This window comes from Parasteatoda tepidariorum, chromosome 8 (assembly GCF_982258835.1).
Source record: "Parasteatoda tepidariorum strain Cologne lab strain chromosome 8, Ptep-v5.0, whole genome shotgun sequence".
NCBI classification, from domain to species: domain Eukaryota; kingdom Metazoa; phylum Arthropoda; class Arachnida; order Araneae; family Theridiidae; genus Parasteatoda; species Parasteatoda tepidariorum.
Window position 1 is genome coordinate 91,003,813 of NC_141762.1, and position 20,170 is coordinate 91,023,982.

A 20,170-nucleotide genomic window follows, 5' to 3' on the forward strand; every position below is an offset into this window, starting at 1 on the left:
AAGCTGCAGATGGAAAGCTACAATCTTTAAAATAATTCAGCTAATCTGTGACTTTTAGCAAAAATCACTGATTTTAATTGTTTGTGGTCACCAAACTATTTCTATTTTAACATTGTTTTGTTATTTTATATTTTGCTTTAATGCTTAGATGCGTAAACTTTATCTTAGAAAAATAATCTTCTATTGTCTGTTTTCAAAATTTTTTAGAATGCTTCTCTTGAATCATGCAGTTCAGTAGATTCTTTTTATTGTTGGACTACTCTTCTGAAATTTGATTTCAAAATATTTTGTTAGGGAGCCCGGAAAATACCGTGGTCCCTGTACAGAACTGCTAAGTATTTTATATAGCGGAACGAAAAGGGACTCGCTGCTCGAAACCAATCACATACGTAAGCTATGACTTGTACGGCGAGAGTGGATTTGCATAAGCAATTGCGTTGAAAATAGGTAAACAATTAGTAGGACCAGTACTGGCCTTTTCTTTTCCTCTACGGTAGACAGCAGAGTACTAGACAGATTCCCGGACATTCCTGATCTGAATACAAGATGACGAAGAAGCGTTATCCTCTGCGCTTTTGAGGCTGGAGTGAAAATAAGACTGACAGCAAAACTATTTCATTTAAAGTTGGTTTTTTTAGGTTGTGAATGGAATTCTTACTATTTTTAACAAGACCGCTAACTTTCGACGCTTATGGAAACAGACATTGAATTTCATCATTCATCCATTTTACCGAAAATTTCTTTCTGAATTGTTAAATTTTGAAAAATATTAGCTAGGAAACACTTTAGCTAAAAGAAAAAATATATTCTGTACTATAGACACAAGCTTCGGCACATTTAGTTATTCTTTATTCCACTTAATTACATTTCATTGCATTATTCTATGTACAACAATTTAAAAAATATAGGGGCAGCCTAAAAAGTTTATTTATTGTTGTCGCCGTAGGGCCATTAAAGCAAAGGGTAAGATTGTTATTGTTTTGCAGTGGTGCCATCTATGGCCAAGAATTCGACTTTTACCTCACCCATATGTCACACCCGTTTATAGAGCGGATGCATTCATACATTCATTCAATCATCCACAGATCATAATTTTGTCCTGAAACACAGAAAGACCAATCTCCAATTCAGTACCCTAAAAGGTATAATTTGTTATGGAGGACTATGTGACTTGTCAGATTTAAAGTGCGCCAGTCACCATTTATTACACGGGGAGTCTTCAACCAGCTGGATTTGAGCTCCAGCGGCATGCCAACCATCAGGCTATCCTGGCAATAATAATTTCAAATAAAGACTATTTTTATCACTTCTACATTTTATTTGTTGCATGTTAAAAAATTAAACCTTTTTGTAAGAAGAAATTGCGAAGAAGATTGAGTGTTTCATGCAATGAAAGAAATATCCGATTATAAAACTATATTTTCATCTTTTTAATGTATTTTTTGCCATTAAAAATTCAAATTTTTTTAATCTTTTTGATTGAAAAATCTGAATGAAAAACATTCAGAATGAAAAAAATAATCTAAAAGGAAAAAAAATAATGAGCTCATTTTTTATAGACAACAAATAATTCTATTAAATATTTGCATAAATAAATTAAATTTGCCTTTAATTATTATGATTTTTTTAAAAATTTTATTAACTATAATTTAATAACAAATATTTCAAACAATAACTTTTCCTTATTCCTTATATCCTTTTTATTTTTTATTCTTTTCCTTATTCCCATGCGTTTTAAGAACTTTTTAAATCACAATTTTCTTTATCTCTTTATTCCTTACATACATATTAAAAAATAAGAGTTAATTATACCTTTTGAAAATGAAAGAATTGTCCCATAACAAAACCCCGCGAAAGGCAAAGAAACGTTTTCGTTCAACTGCGCAGACGCATCTTTTCCTGGCGGGGAACATATAAGCACGTGCGATTGCAGCATCCTCATTCACTTATCGGACGATATCGAACGTCCAGGCCGTGCTCTTCAGCATCAAGTTTCGAACATCCCGAACAATTATCGTCACTTTTAACATTTTCCCACCCGCATCTTAAATATTGCTATCTGAAATACTCATCAAAGATTTTTGCTGATTTATTCTATAGTTTAATTTCATTTCTAAAACAGTGTTTTTTTAAAATTATTATAAAAATATTTCATATTTAATTTTAATTGATGATATATTTGTGATGGGTTAGCATTGAGAAGAATATGTTTTGATGTTCCTAAGAGAGAATAAGGATTAAACATGTTTTGATGTGAAAGTATATTTGACTTTCGAATAATTAATGCAGTTAATATGTGCACAGTTCTGTTAACAAAGACTAAGAATATTGAGTTTGGACGTTATTAAGTAATATATGTTCAAGATGATTCTTGATATTTGGCATCAAAATTGTGGACTACCCTATATGTGCGTCGTAATGCTATTTGGAGTTTTCACAAGCGGTAAGCTTAGACATATTTTTAAATTTTTTGTTGGGAAACGTTTTTTGAACGTTTTTGTGCCAATTTGTAATAAATTTAATAGCTGAAAAAACTCGGCACATAACGTTTTAAAAATTGAATAAAATCTTTAAAGAAATAAAATATTTGCTTAGAAAAAAGTATGGTTTTATAGCCTTATTTATTGTTTAAAATCTTATCTTATTCATTGTTATCTTCATTACAAGTAAAAAAAAATTGAGAGAATTAAAATAGATCAAAGTTTTTTTTGCATTTATATAAAGTTTTTTAATTCTGAATTGTTTGTGCTTCTATTCCAGTTTCAGAATAGTAAAGAGTTTGGATGTAGAAGCAGAGGGAAATCAATTAAAAAACGGTTAATGGAATAAACAGTATTCAAGATAATTAAAAACAAGTTTAATTTATTTATAGAAATATTTATAATTTCAATATTTATAAAAACATTCTCGTTTTATTAACAAACATATTATTTTACAAGTAATTCACGGGTTATTATTATGAATTCTAATACTTCTATGTGATTTTTTTTATTATGAATGAAGATTACTGCAAATGAAGCAATTAAAAACTCTTAAGTTACACTTTAATGAAGAACTCTTTAACAAATAATATATATATATATATATATAGGCCAATTTAAAGTAGTTTTATTTGGTCTAAATTATGTCACACGTTTTAATCATAAATGTAGAAAAGTTTTTCGCAAATAATCAAATTTTATTGTAGCTCAAAACTTAAAGTTTTTGCTAGTAAAAAATTGTTTATATTAAAACAAAATATGTTCCCTATTAGACATAAATAATTCTTTTCGAAGGATAAATTATGCATAAAATTTTTTTCAGTTTAGCATATTGTATCAGGTTTTAATATCTTGCATGCATGTAATGTATTTAGTTTCAAAAAATAGAATTCATAATATTGCGTACCAGAGGCAAAACTTATTTTGTTTGATCTAAATAGCAAAAATGCATAAAATGAAAATAATTATTAACTTTTTGGCATTATGTTACTAGCATAGTTGTAAAAGCATGAATACAAAGCTATACGGTTTAACTAGCTTGGTTTCCAAGCCGTTAAAAGAAATTTAATTGAAGCAATATGCTTTGAGTTAGGTGACGAACATACGTTGTGGTTTTGTTGTGTTTTATCAAATGAACCGGAAACTATGGTTTAATTAGTTAATCTAATTGTTTCCCCTATTGAAAAAGATGCGAAATACAAGAATTTTTTTGTATTAAGCAGTTTTATGTGGTTGCCTTCTATGCGTGAATGAGAGAATCGTATAGTCCAGAGTCACCAATTGGGGAATGCAGAGCACTAGAAACGAGTGTTGGAGGCAAACCCCCTCTCCGTTAGTCATGAGATTGAACTCTCAGCTATAATATGTACTTAGCTGCAAGGATCTAAGTGAGTTAATTAGAAGTACGTAGTTGGTGCGATAAAATTTGGACTGTTTAGTCGTATTAGTTGAAAGTAGTTAATAAACGTTTTATCTATCAGTTGACAATTAGAATACCAGCTTATTTAGGGTTATTTTATTATTTTTTTGGAAAATGGTAAAATAAACTTAAATAATTTAATATTTAACCAATTTAATCCAGCACACTTCTAACAGTGTGTTTCTATCCAGTAATTATAAAATTTTTGATGAAAGTTACGTAATTACCATTTTAATGAAGGAATTTCTTTTAATATTTCATAACCATTTTAAAGTATTTGAAAAAGTAAGGAAAATAAGTCGAAATTGAAATGCAAAAGACAAATTAAAATTTGAGCAAACCACGTTTCTTTTGTTAATAAACTCAAATTTTATGCAAAATTATCAAGCAAAAAACATTAAATAATATCGCTCCAAATTGATTGAAACATTAAATGACATAAGTCGATTTGATTTAACGTTTTCGAACAATTAAAAGACAGAAGGCTAACATTTGGAATGAAATATTTTAGTAAACAAGTTTCGTTTTAGTTTGATAGCTTGCAAAAAAGAGCAACATTTTTAATTATGTTGTCCTTTTTAGAATAATTTTACAAAAATTTTTCTAATCAAACCAAAAAAATCTTTTCTTAAATTATAACTTTTCCTTTATAATAAAACTTTTCCTTTAAAAGCTTTCCAATAATTTTATGATTACTTGTTAAAATCATATTCGTAATTCTTTGCAGATTTAAAAATACTGCTTTTTTACTTAAAATGTAAAAAAAGATTCACATTTTTTAAAAAAAAATGTTGGTTTTTTAACAGTTCAAAATTAAAAATTCTAGGAAAAGTGTAGAAATAATAGTATGATTTTAACTTACTCGAAGTTATAAAAATATTTGCCGAGCGTAAAAAAAATGATAAAAATTCCGGTAAATATTGTCGTACATGATAATGCTATCTTTGGGGAAAAAACTTAATTCTGGTTACTAAAACCAAAATATACGGTATTCAAGCCATTCATTTAGTAATTTATCCGTTCATATGGTAAGGGTTTACCGGAAATTCTAGTTTTTAAAATTATATTTCCTATTAGCTCATATTTAGTAAAAAATATAAAACTGAAAAGTAAATTTAAATAAATGAAAGGTTAATATCCCATGTTAAAACGTATCATGTAAAATTACCGAATTTTACAACATTTGCCAAACTTTATTACCTATATAGAACCATATATATTGCTAATTTTACCAAAATCAATATCAAAATTCTGCTGTAAAAAAATCCCGAATTTTTTGCTATTTCCATAGAGCCAGAAACATGTTAAATTTTACCATATTCTGGCAATTTTGTCTGTATTTTTTTAAATCATTGTGTTTATGCTATAGGCGATGTAAAAAATGGCCATAACGCCTACACTATCTAGATATTGTATAAAATGCCTGGTGTTTTTAATCGAGGAATGAAGTGCTAGAATTAATTTTATGTCGATTTTGGCATTGTATTATTGAATGTCTTTTATGCAAGTTATGAACACACGGTGAAAGAAACGGCGTATTATTTTTTTGCACCACTTTCTTTAAAAAAAATTAAAGAGTAATATTTTGTAATTATAATATTATTTAAAGTAATATTTTCTGGATATAATTAATATTATTTGCAATAAATAGGGCCGGGGTAGCCCGGTTGGTAGGAAGTTGAACTCGTGTTCGTGAGAACGTGAGTTTGAATTCCTCCGGTCGAAGAAATCTCGTGCATTAAATGATGATTGGCGCAGATTAAATCTGTCGGGGTCACACAGTCCTCCAAGTTCTCATAACAAATCGATGACTCTAGGGGTATTGAATTGGAAATTGATCGTTCGATGGTTAAGTTCAAAATTACGATCAGTGGATGAATGAATGGAGTATAATTGGGTCTTACTTATAAAATAGGCTATGACGTGTGTGTGTGGACTAAGTCGTATTCTTGGCTGTAGATGGCGCCACAGAAAAACAGACCCTCTGCCTTAAAAATTCGCCTTATTCAAAAGCAGGCTTGCTGATATAGGAAAGGGGAATGTTACAATAACAACAATAAATAGAAAATACATTAAAAATATTTTCACAATACATTTATTAATTCAAGAAACGAAATTTTTTTTTTAACTTTCTTTGGTTACTGTTAAAATTATTGGATTAGGACGAAAACATTAGCTTATGGATTACTGGGAAATGTTTGTTAGATTAAAAAAAGAAAAAAACATTTGAGTAAGACATAACGGTCAAAAAAATACTGGCCAGTTTTTCGTTACCGTAAAAAGAGAAAGAAAAAGCACATCAGTTAAATAAAAATTGAGCTAATTTATTTCACTGAGCCATCCCATTGTCCATTGATTAGTATTGCGTTTTAAAGGTTTATTATTATTATTGATGCATAGCGATTACTGAAAATGCATGTTTTTTCTTATTAAAGAAAACAAAATAAAATGTGAACCTTAATGTGTTAACCAATATTTTGAAAAAAAAAAAACTAATTAAAACTTACCATAATTGCACTAATAAATTATGGAATAACTATTTTTTCTAATTACCATTTTTTACCATTTGGCATTGCGTACAGAGACGCAATGTTATATGAATTTTTCGTTAAAATGTAAATGTCACGTTAAAATTAGTTTTACGGTAAGAAATATCGGCACCTAAGTAAATACCGGTACTTAGGATGCATCATCCGTAAAATACATTTTTACCGTTAAATATTATACAGTGACATTTACAGTAATATTTGTTAATTAGAGTGATGCAATGGTTTAACGGTAATTATTACTGTGAGAATTAGGATGCAGCAGATTTTTTATTCCGTAACATATTCCGGTTAAAATGAATTTTACTGTAACCACACTGGCAACCAGAGTTCCGCTACTTTTTACCTTAATTTGACCCGGGATTTTTTTCACTAACTACCATGCATAAATAAATACCTTGGATATTGTTTAAATATCCTTGACAATGTATACAATACCGATATCTCATTACTGCTAACATACATAAAATTAAAATCGTATTAAACATATGTGTAAATTTTTATTTCTTATATTATTAAAAATATTACTAATATTGCAGCTATTAAAATGCATTACTTACATTTTCAACAGCTGTTATTGTAGTTGTGTAAGGATTTATAAAGTTAGGTAACGGATTTTATTTTTCCAGTATCACAAAACTTCTAAGGAAAGCAAAACTTGTGATTTAGAAAACGAGTGGCGGACGATTTCACAAAAAAATTACCTTCTAATATATATATTTGGAAGGAAAAAAAATGTTTCCGCTCTTGTGAAAATCTATTTCTAAATCAACATCAAATATGTTTACTTCTTAATATTTTTTTTCCCCAAATAATTTTATTTTTAGGTTTTTTTTTAACTTCGGGCGAAATTCTGCGTCGTAAAAAAAAAAAAAAACTTAACTTCTTAAAAAAAAAATAACTGGAGTTCGACAAATCTTATTTCCAGTTTAAGTTGTAACTAAACGACGTGGGAAAATATTTACTCTCGCGTTGGTATTAAAAACATTGCACATATATAAAATTACGTATTACTACCGTCGTAAGAAGATGTATTTTACGAAGTTATACTTTTGGGCGGAAGAATGATTGGGGAAAATGTATGTTTGGGAAAATAAATACTTCTTCTAACCTTAAGGGTGTTGCCAGATGCTCATTCTGAAAATAAGTATGATGCGGAAAAAAAATTATTTTTGATGTTTTATGTAGACTAAAACTTCTGATGATTTTCTCTTATCTTTAATGGAATTTTCGTAACAGTTTTGCACAGAAAATTTTAAAATTGAAAATTGTATTTATTTATAAAAATGTATTGCGAAAGGGCACAGGCTAAAAATAAGAAAAATAGAACGCCGTATTAACTTTTAATCTAATGATTGCTTTTACATGTTTTAAGATGCAGTTTTAATGATTCGAGGAACTAATCTTAAAGTTAAAACTTGATTAAAAACTGCATTACCTTTAAAAAAAATTTACAAAATTGGAAATTTCAGTCGACATGTTTAAAGTGCTCAAAAATATGCGCCTATTTTGAAAATTTGCCAGAAGTGAATGACAAGAAACAGAAATGATTAGGAATAAAAACTTAAAGTTGCCAACGAAAAATGGAAAAATACAGAGGAGAAACAAAACTAGACTAAACCACAGTAGCAGAGAGAGAAAAAAAGATGAAAAACAGAATAAAAATATCCACAATGACTGAGAAGGGCAAATTAGGGTAAAATGCATTTCCGCGCTATATGGAGAGGTGGAGAGGAACTAATGTCGTTAACAGAAGGAAATAAGCATTGATAAGAATAAAAAACGATACCAAGGCATCAAGATAAGCTAATGTGACTGGGGTAGAAATAATTTTGACTATGTCCAAATTGAATTTAAACTCAAGGTTCTGACAATGTGCAGAAAGTGATGAGTTTTTGCTTTTTTGATGACATATCTATCATGTATTTTAGTGCGTAATTTGTAATTTTCTGAAGAAAGTCAAGTTTACAACAATTTCTTGGGATTATTTTTTTTTAAAGATGTTATAATATTCGTTTGGAAGATGTTCACAAGTAAGCACGTAGACATAAAAACGCTCATACCTTTTTTTCTCGATGGATTTTATATTCAACCTTCAAATTATAGGAGTTAGCTTCCATAACATAAGGATAAGTAATCCGAATTCGACGAACCACGTGTGTGTTTAATAAAAATGTATTTTCTCTAAAAATTAACTATTGAGTCCAATTTCGTGACTAAAAACGTGCACTAATTAATTAGCATATTTAAGTTAAGATTCTCAAAATAATAGGGATAAAAAAAAACGTGATTATTCTGTAAAGAGGAATATCAGAAATTAATCAGTGTTCAATTTTTTTTCTCGTATTGCACATATTTTCATGATTACACAATGCTATGGTTCAATTTGGCATAGAAAACATGGTTAATTTTAACATCCAATTCCCGTTGCGGCAAATTGCACCATGTTGTGTTAAAAAATACCGTTATTAAGATTTAATGCTAAACAAAATGTTTTGATTGTGCACTGAGGAAAAAAAAGTATTAATAAAACTATATTTTGAAAACTATACCGTGTACCTGGTTCAGTTCTATGGGAACTCTAAAAAGCTCGGTAATTTTAACGAAGCTCTTCAGAATTTCGGTAAAATCAACAACATAATAGTGTTTTATAATGTGCAATAAAATTTTGTAATTTTATCATGATATCTTAGACCATGGCGTAAAAACCCGTTATTCGCTTATATTAACTTTTCAGTTTTGTATATTTTTGCTACATGTGTGGTAATTATAATTTCGAAAAACCAAAGTTTCTTGTAAACCATTGACAAATGATCGGAAAAATCACAAAATGAAGGGTTTAAATAGCATATATAATTTTATTAACAAGAAACATGACTTCTTTTTCCTGAAATGTCATTAACATACAATACAGTAGTTTTACCAAACTTTTTTCTCCGTACATTATGTAATATTATAATTGATATTACTAGATTATAACCGGTAGTTTCACAAGATTTTTTTTTCCTCTATGGGCGGCCCATGTTCTTTTAACTTCGGTTTTGCTCAATTAACCGTCAAAATTTTGTTATTTAACCGTCGCCAATAGCCCATTGTGTAGCTCTAGTGAGACGTAAATAAACTACTACAGCAACTTAATGTAATTATAAATTTTAGTGTTGCTGAATAACAAGCAATGTAATGGCTACTTTGCACCAAGCGGTGGAAAATAACATATTAGGTGCTTCACTATATCTGGAACTATCCTTGGTTTTCGTTGTAGTGGAAGACTTAGTGAAACATCTCTTTGGTGTCAAGTAATTGCCACCATTTTTAGTGTTTAGATACTCGGAAAGATTTTAGTGTATTGAGTCTTATCCTTTCCCGGCCCTACTTTCCATCAAAGATGTGCAGCGAAGCGCCATATCTATCTCATATGAATCTGAATGTTTCAATAAACCAAGAACCAAGGATGATTCCCAGTGTAATGAAAAATCAAGAATGTTCTTTTACACAACATGGTATAAAGTAGCTGCCACCATTTTATTTCGTTCAACAGCTCCAAAATGTATAATTACAGTAAAATAGAAAATGCATAATAGTCAGCAAAGTTATTTTCTGGTTACAATATAAAGAAAGAATAACTTAGGATGCATATACACAATGTTTCTTAAAATAAAATTGGTACGTAAATCAAATATACACAAAGCACAATAAGAATATTAATATGAATTCGATCTAGGCTTAGCTAAACCGAAGCAGGCAGAGATTAAAAAAAAATCTATTTATTACATTCGACGAATTTATATAAGCCTTCATGCGAATTTGCTAGTGGTCATGTTGGTGGTAAATGGTTACAAAACAGTAAAGTCATTCATGGTGTACCAGTTGCAAACGATTATCAATGATGCAACGATTATCAACGATAATTGGTAAACCAGTTGTAAACGATACCAGTTGCAAACGATTTCAAACCCGTAGAAAGTAAAGAAATGTTTCTAGTCATAAACTTAACGGTTATCTAGATGGTCTGATTGCTACCTTGTTATTTTACCGAAATTTTAGAATAGGAATTCTAACTTTGAATGGTTTAAAATTAATTGTAACGGGACACGAAATCACATAAAATCTCCTATACCCCCATGTTAAAAAGGTAATTTTTCCTGTTCCATTTGTTAGAAGTTTACAGAGATATTTGCTTGAGAATTTTTACACATCTTTTCATGACAGTTATGTTTCAACATGAGCTTTTATGAAATATTTATTTTAAACTTTTAAAAAAAATTATTTAGTGGAGCAATTTAAAAAAAAAAGCCAAAAACAGTAAATTTTAAGTAGAAAAATGTAAACAGTAATCTTTAAATAATACCCAATCAATATTTCTGCAAAAGTTCATGGAAAAGTAAACTAATATACATACACATTGCGTAATTTTTTTTAACTCTGTAACTTTATAAATTTGCGAGAAAAAGTACATCAAGTTGAAAAAAATGCTTATTTTGAGATATGAGGCAAAACGTAGAATTTCACATAAAACTTTTTTTTACATAAACGTAGAATTTTACTAAAACAATTGAAAACTTTGAATCATAAGCTTTTAAACATTTCTCTTGAATTTATACATGTCTACAGTTATTACTCAGAACATGATTTATTAAGTTAGTTAGTTTAAGGTTTTAATGTCTTAAATGTCTCAAATATAAAAGTAATTTTTTTTCCAAAAATACTCAAATTTAAAATAAAAAAAATGTTAGAAAAATATATTAATTATAATTGTAACAAATTCATGCATTAACATTCCTATTTATATATCAAAAAAGTAATAAAAAGAAATTCATAAACTAAAAATTAACAGTTAATAGCCAGGGCAATAATCATTGCCACACTTTAGACTCTCCAACAAATTACAGTTAAAGTTACGGTTAGAAGCAGAATTATCTAATAAAACATTAACAAGATTACGTTGTACTTTTGTTTTACTTCCAGTAAAATTAAAAGCCTTGCGCTTTTTGAAAAAATTTCCAGTTGAACCCATAGCCAAAAACTGAATCAGAAAATCAAAACTCACGCTTCAAAACAAAAACATCAACAAAAACAAATATAAAGATCTTTTTAACAAAAATAGAGCTTTAAAATGTAGAAAAATTTAAAAAAAAAGTAACAAAGATATTATAAAACGAAACAAAAATAATGTAACATTAATAAAAAAGATATTTAAAATTAACTAATGTTAAAAAAAAACGAAAGTTAAAGTATAATAGTCTTTAACTTAAATGATGATCTGATAAAGCTAAAAGCTAAATAACGTAAAAATTACAAGCTACCTTCTTATTATACAATTTGAAGCGAAATTAAATCGAAGCGTTATCAAATGTCGTCTGCTGCGAAACCAAAACCATTTCGTCTGCTCGAATTTTATGTAATAATGAGCGCTTCGATAAATAATTTAAAATACTTCTACTAAGCGGAGAAATATTAACTTTAAATCGTTGGAAAAATGAAACTTCAAATTATTCAATTAAATAAAAAAACGAATTTCGAACTTTTTGACATTTTTCACTTTGCGGGAACTCTTAATTAAGCTATAGAATATCTAAGAAATAGCATAATTTTGGAATTTATTGTTACTATATAAAATATCTAAGTCAAAGAATAATTTCTGAATTTATATTGAGACACAGAGAATATCTTTGATTTAAAATGGTGGAATATCTGTCGAATGTCTTGTAGCTGTAAAAAACAAATTAGATTTAGAATATTTAAGATTTCGAATATATATCGAATAAGTTGAATAAAAAACTTACATTAAATGTTTTGTTACAATATAGAATAAGTAAAATATGGAATATTTAGTGAATGTTTGATAACGATATAAAATAAGTCAGTTATGGAAGATCTATTGAATTTATTATTAAAATTTAGAATGTCTATTGATTCTTATAAAGCACATCAATAATTTTCGTAAGTGGCACTACTTATTCTATAAGAAAAATCGGGTTTAGAGAAATGTTGCCTGATTTTTTTTAATCTTGCCTCCAAGTTAAGCTATCTCCAAAACATACAAAAGTTGAATTCTGCTTACTTTTCAAATAAATACTTTCAACGGAAAAAAAGAGAAAGCTAACAATTCAGAGTTCATGGAGGCGTTACGCGAAAGAACACGTTTTTATTTTTGATATTCTTATTGTTGATGACTTTTGAGCAATTCTGTGTTGTTCCCCCAAATCATCCAATTTGACACCGCTGTCTCCTTTATTTTGTTATTATTTTAAATATAAAATATATGCTACCAAGTTTATATCTACTTATTACTTTAAAAAAAATGAGTACTGTTCAACGAAATTCTATATATACGGAAAACGGTGAGCAAACAGGGATAAAAAAGGCGAACAACTTTTATAACTTTTGATCAAAAAATCGTATTTTCACGTACTAGGAATCAATCTTGATAGTTTCAGGGCACAACCTTAAACATGCAATGTAATTTGTGATGCAGATTTCTTCTTACGAAATCAGAGTTACAGTAACTAATTTTTTCTGAAAAAACGTATCTATTTGTCGTTAAGTTTTGATATTGACCGTAATCTGGATAATATAGTCCCAACAGTTTAGGCAGTGCAGCGGTCGAAAGTTATGTCCATTAAGTCCACTTCTGATAATTTTGCCCGTATTCCCGGAACTATTGAAGCGAATCGAAGAATTTTCGCAGACAAGATTATTCCATTGTTGAAAATTATATTTTTATGTAATTTTTTGCCATTTAAAAATATATAATTGACTAATGATCGAAAAAAATTTGAATTTCAAGGTACGAAAGCTTTTGCAGAATTTTAAGTGATAAAATCTCTAATCGTATGTGTCCTTGTACGCGAAAATATGATCCTTAGGTCAAAAATTATTGAAAGTGTTTGCTCTTTTTTAAGCAATATACAAGTAAAGCTGTTAAGTTCTTTTACTTGATATATTGCTACACTGTAAAAAAAATCCTGATCATATTTAGGTATAAAATACCAACTCTCGTGGTGCATCATCCGTACGATCATTTTCATCATAAAATCTATTTTTACCGTTATATATAACACCCTACTTTTTAACGTAGTATTTAGTTTATTAGCGTGATTATTACGGTAATTTTTATCGTAAAAATTAAGGTGCGTCAGATTTTTTTGTTCCGTAGCATATTTTAAAAATGGATTTTACGGTAAAAAGGACCGACACCCTGAGGGTCAGTAATTTTTACTGTAATTTAATCTGGTTTTTTAAATGTGTATTTCATGCATAACCCTATACTTGATATATTTTACAAATCAATAAGAAATCACATTTTTTAGCAAAAAATATGTGACAGAATTGCATAAATTTATATATTTGGCTCATATTATTAACTAAATTTCCATTATTTCTGCTTCTTTTATAACGATGAATATTTTAAGCTGAAAATATATTTAAATATAAAGTTATAATTTAATTTTGTTTTTCAATACAAATTAAAACTTTCATGCATCAAAAAAATTAAGTTCTTTTTATTATTTCTTTTTCAAAATATGTAGATAATCGTTGTTAGAAAAAGAAATTTGATTAAATCATTTTCCCCGGCAAACTAATTTCAAAAATTAAAAAGTGGAAAAAAAAAGTTTTAAGTTCACAGGAAAGAAACAAAGCATTTAATCAAATTTGTTTTTTTTTCCAACAAAACTTTAAGCTTATTATATAACTAAAGCATATTCACCTTACCAAAGGTGCGACGAACATTTCTTATCCACAAATCTTTCTCATTTTTTCATTTCATTTTTTTTTTAATAGATAACTTTTTTTTCATCCATTAAAACATATTAAAAAACTCAAGAGCATGGAAAAGTCATTTTGATAATTAAATACACCTTTTTTTTAAACTAAAGCCATTCACATGTGTTTTCATGTGTCTAAGAAAATCGTTAATTATAATTACCGTTTAAAAAAAAACTTACAAAGCGGTTAATTGATGCTTTATTTTTTGCCCAAGTAATTTAACAATATTTTTTGCTTAAACACTTGTCTTCAAACGAAGTTTTTAGCAAAACCAGTATTTATAGCTTTTTTTAAAAAAATTCTTAATGTAACTTAAGTATAAGAAATTTAATCTTGAACTTGCTTTGTTAATGATTGAAACAGTTAAAATATTTTTTTTTCTGAATAAGGACGAATAAAATAGTCCATTGTAATTAGTACTTTTTTAGGTTTTCCCCAATGTCTTAAATCATTAATGACTACAATATAAAGTATCAATGATTTCTATTATGCTAATTTGTTAAATTACAATTATGAAAAAAGAAATAGATTAATTTTAAGATTTGTTTACACAATTAATATTTCCCTTTATTTTATAAAGCAAAACAAAATATCTATTTTCTTTAACGAATACAATAATTGCACCATGTTAACCGATAGCGCAGTGGATAAGGTACTAAGCTGTCAGTATGAAGGACCAGAGACTTGTTTGGAAATATTCTATAAATTTCAAGGTTTGCACTTCTGCAAAAGTAATAACCTGTACATGTTACAAAATATGTTAAATTTGTATCAATAACTTTTATTCATTTACTCGAAACTAAATGAGATGAAAAAGTTAATTCTAAAAATAGGCCATTCAACTGAAAATCTCATGGTGGCAAATATGTGTTTTATCAATTTATACCTAGGTTTGTACAGCGCGCAAAATAAAGAACGGATCACCCTAAATAACTTTTGATAATACAAACATCAGGACTCATTCTTAATGGTTCAAAAGGGTAACCTCAAATATGCTAATTAATTAGCGCAGACGATATTTTAATTACGAAATCAGACACAAAGACGTACTTCCTCTGAATAAGCATTCCCCTTTTTCAACGGATTCAGATTTCTGACCAACAAAATATAGGGACTGACCAACAAAGTTGGGAAATATGGTCACCATAGTTTCACCAGGAGAGCCGTCCAAAGTTTGGACCCTTTACTTTTTCGCTCGAGAACTTCTTAAGAGAATTAAAATAGCTTGCACACAATTATAAAATTCATTTATCCAAGGAAAATTCCATGCAAAAATTAATTTTCAGCAAATATTTACCATTTTTTAATATTTTATTTAATATTAGTCGAAAATGTTTTGAGCTGTTTGGTAAATACATTTTTACATCGTTTTAAAGAATATAATTTTACCTGGAACAATGCAAAATTTGCGCGAATTCGGTCGAATAGTTCCTGAGAAATCGAATTTCAAAAAGTAGTATTTTAAAAATTCGATTTGTCAGGAACTATTTAAACAATTTCATTCAAATTTTGTATTTTGCCATGTAAAATTATATTCTTTAAAATAAAGTAAAAAAATTGTGTACCTTGCAATTCAAATTTTTTTTAACTAATATTAAATAAAATAATAAAAAATAATAAATATTTATTAAAAATAATTTTATGTATAAAATTATCCTTGGATAAATGAATTTTATAATTGTGCGTAAAAAGTTTTCAATTCGCTTTTAAATTTCTCTAGATCTGACGAAATACGCCAAAAGTAGAATTAACATTAAGGGATCCAAACTTTGGAGTGCTCTCCTGACCAAACTACAGGGACCACATTTTCCAAATTGCTGCTACCCCCTATATTTCGGGGGTCAGAAATCCAAATCCGTTAAAAAACAAGGCATGTTTATTCAGAGAAAGTACATTTGTGTGTCGGATTTCGAAACTTAAAATATCGTCTGCACTAACTAATTTGCATATTTGAGGTCCCCCCTCGAACCATAATGATTGAGTCCTAGCGCGTGAAGAACCATTCATTAGATCAAAAGTTATTCAGGGCGGTCCGCTTATTTTTTTGCGGACTGTATATCTATGCCAGAAACAACCTAAATTGGAAAACAACGACTTTAAACAACAATTGTATTTAATTATTTTGACAAAGGAAATCAATCATAGGAATTAATAATTGCAATTCATCTATTTTTAAAGTAACAAATTCATGACTTAATAAAAAAATTATTATTATAAAAAGTTTCTTTTCAGACGATGATAAAATTAAGGCGGAATCATTTAATACAGCTGAGTTAAATTATCCAACTGTGAAAATAGCATTAAATCGACTATCATTTCGAATGTAAACGTTTTTACTAAAAAAAAAGAAAAACGAAAGTATTAGTGGGTGCGTATATGCATGTAGAAGTTTCTGTTCTTTTGCCTTGGGGTAGGTCACTAAAGAACAAATTCACAATTTAGATCGATTTGAAACTTCTTTCTAAACTTTCTTTATCGATTGTTTAACATATTTTTTTTCTCTTTTTCTAAAATCAGTAATGCAGTTTTTTCATTTCCTTGCCTTGTCGTAGTTTCTCATTTCATCTGGAGCGGTATTTGAATTTCCGAATATGTAAGAAGAGTTTTGGAACATTTTATTCTTTAAAATATAAAGTACACATGAAATGCAAAAGGTTTATTAACCTTTTTTTAAGTGCTTGTTTTGAGAAAGAAGGTACTGTTTATTTTAATCTTTCGAAAATATACTCTAGATGTTCAGGTAACGCTTTAAAAATAAAACAAATATTCAAATTTTATGCAAAAAAAAGTAAATGTTTGTGCTTTCAATTTGTGATTAAAAGGCTGTTTTCAAATTTGAGTGGAAATTTAAAAACAAAAAGCTTATTTTAAATGAAAATATTTAGTTTTTAAAAATATATGAAAAACAAACATTTCTTCAATAATGCTTAAATGTTTTTCATATATTTCTTTCCTTTAAATTATTTTTAGTTCATATTTTTTCTTCTTCTAAATAAAATGAAAATTGCAATAATCTCCATTCTATACTCTCGACAAAATTATTTCTCCTATCTTTCTTTAAACTTATAAATATTGCGTAAATTTTTGTTTTTAAAAGAAAACATTGCAAATAATGTCATGTTTTTTGCCAAATTTGTCATGTGTTACCATATAGGGTAAAAAAAAATTAACAGCTAAATTGTTCTAAATAATATTCAAATTCCATTTTTTTTATTATAAAATTCTAATAAGCTAATACTATTAAAATACGATTAAAATCTAAAAGCCATATAAGTATTTACAAACTACTAATGATGGTAACATGCATGACATAGTAAAGCAGCACTTAGTATTAAAAGGCTTGTGCTTTATTAACCAAAAATAGAGCATTCGAAATAGGAACTTACTTTTCTTTTCTAAGCATTCTTCAGTGCTAAACAAAAAAAAAGTTTTGATATAGATGAAAAAATGAAAAATTCCAATTGTGTTCTTTAAAAATTGTAAATAAGTGTGTGATATGTGCCATTAATATGTGAAACACCGTATTTAATTATGCAAAAGCTTATATTTTGATAATTCTTCATTATAAACATTTTGAATGCAATATACAGTATTTAACACAATTATAAAATACGAAGTAATCTAAAATCTAGTTTTAAAGAATAAGTTTTTGTTCCGGGCAGTTAATATTTTACGTTCCTTTGCAACTATTTCTTTAAATACCAATTTTATTTAGATGTCTTATTTTATATATTTTTTTATTTGCAAGTTTCTACTGATTCTCAGTTTATAAGGAAATATTACGTAAAGTCTCAAAAAAAGTTTTTTTTTTTTATTTCATGGTCTTCCTCTTGGTAAAAGGTAAAACGCTATTACGTGTACTCTTAATTGGTAGTAAAAATTTAAACGGCATTGCAGATCGGGTGGCCCGCAGTGGACTGATCGTTAAGACGCGGTTCCCAGCAGATCACCGAAGTCAAGCATCACTAGCTGCGGTCAGTGTGCGGGTGGGTGACCACTTGGATCAGTCTGCGTAGGGGCCGAGGATGCGCGGTATTGGTCCTCGTTAAACTGTGCTAACGTTAAGTGCTCGACTTCGCGTGCAGGTCGTCGGGCTACCGAAGCGGAGGTGCCACCCCCTCCGCAGAGGATCAAAATTGTGATGGCATGTCTTCGGATCATCCTCAGGAATGTTTCCAGACCGTCGCCAATAGCCTATTGTGCAGCTCTAGTGCGACTTAAATGAACTACAACAACAACAGCAGATCGGGTGTTGGTAAATAGTGGGAAGGGTTTTAGGCGAAGTGGGTCAAGGCGAAGTGAGGCTAGCTATTTAGGCGAGTGATACATAGTAGTTTTATACACTGAATCAAATATAATCAAAGATGATTGTACTAAAAGTTTTAAAGCTATTAGGAATACATGTTTTACTTGTATCTATTTATACATTTAGTATAATTACTTAAAAAAAACGTTGTCTGTAACTTTAGTTGTATGTAGTAGCAATTGAATAATTTTAGAACTAGAATTTGCTCAACAATAAGCCCAACTATATTTGCTGAAAGATTCAGCTCAACTAAACGAGGTTTAACAAAAACATGATAGAAAATTAAAAAAACCTTGTTTTAAATGTTGTATTTCGCTTTTTTTTCTACTCATTTTATGTTTTACCCTGTGAACTAAACTTACTTAGATGGAAAAAAAGGAGTTACCATTAGAAAATTTTAAATGTTTTTTAGCTATAACCATAACTGTGGAAGCTTCTTTATTATCCTTAATATATTTGAGCCCATGCTTTGAAATGAAGTGTCACTATCTGAAATTACATTTCAAATAATTAAGCAAATAGGCCGGTAAAGGAGTCATGTTCTGGGGGAATGTTTTACAAAATTTTTTATATTTACAAAGCATATTTCATATGTTTTCTTTTAGTAATTCTTAATTTAGTATTGCGAATAAAAGTATAAGTTAAACAACTGAATAATAGGTTTTTTAGAAACATTTTTGTTTTACTTTTACTGCGTATTTACTTAGTTTGATCTTGTAAAAAAATGGAACTATTTAAATTGGGGGCGAAATCTTCTATATTAATAATCTTCATTTTTTAAAAAAAAAATATGTTTAAATTATTTTTAAGTAATTTCCTTATTTAAAAAAATGAAATAAAGTATTTGTAAGGGGAGAAAAAATTTTGATAAAATTAACGTAGTGTATGTTAATAACTTTTCTGTTAAAAAAAAAACAAAAATCTGGTTAATAATAAAACTTAAATATACGGCATTTAAGCCATTCACTTGAAAATTTTCCTGATTATATGGTAACTCTTAGTCTGAAATACTGGTTTTCAAAATTATAGTTCTCTTTACCACACATTTAGTAAAATAATTTTAAAAAAAAACTGAAAAGCAAATTTAACCTAATCGATAGTTTTTATGACATGCTCTAGAAAATCATGATAAAATCATCAAATTTTATCATATTTACCATAATCCGGAAGTTTTGACCGTACGTTTTCTTTCTTAGTGTATGCAAATTTTAAAATTCAGACTATATAATTAAAGCTGTATTAAGTATGCTAAAGTTGCTTTTATCTTACGCAATTCTGGAAAAAGCAAAAGCAAACCGCATTTTTAATTTGTTCAGATTTAGATTTTTGTTGAATAAAAACACAAAATTTTTTCAGACAATTAAATCTACCCAATGTAATGTTACCCAGAGGAAATTCAGATATTATGTTAAATACCCAAGTGGAAACAATACTAAAGAACTGTTTGATAAAAAAAAATATTACTTCTCAATAAAATTTATATATAAATGTTATACTACATAGTTCCCTAGACTATCAATGTTACTTTTATGAAGAAATTTAAGCTATAATTCTTACTCAAGGGAATGGCGAAATACTTATCATTATTTTAAGATTTAGATACGAAACATCTCTATGGCAACATGGAAGCAGCAACTCAACAGTAAAATAT

The 20,170-nt window shown here is 28.3% G+C and overlaps 1 protein-coding gene across 1 annotated transcript in view; it reads left to right on the forward strand.

Moving 5' to 3' along the window:
* The first annotated feature begins 1,940 nt into the window (after window positions 1-1,940).
* The window catches only part of LOC107450765 (neurotrimin), a 70,466-nt gene continuing 52,236 nt past the window's right edge, over window positions 1,941-20,170 (forward strand). The window contains exon 1 of the mRNA XM_087169335.1: window positions 1,941-2,443. Within this exon, the coding sequence (XP_087025461.1) occupies window positions 2,356-2,443 (88 nt within the window). The 5' untranslated portion in view covers window positions 1,941-2,355. The remainder of the gene's footprint in view (window positions 2,444-20,170) is intronic.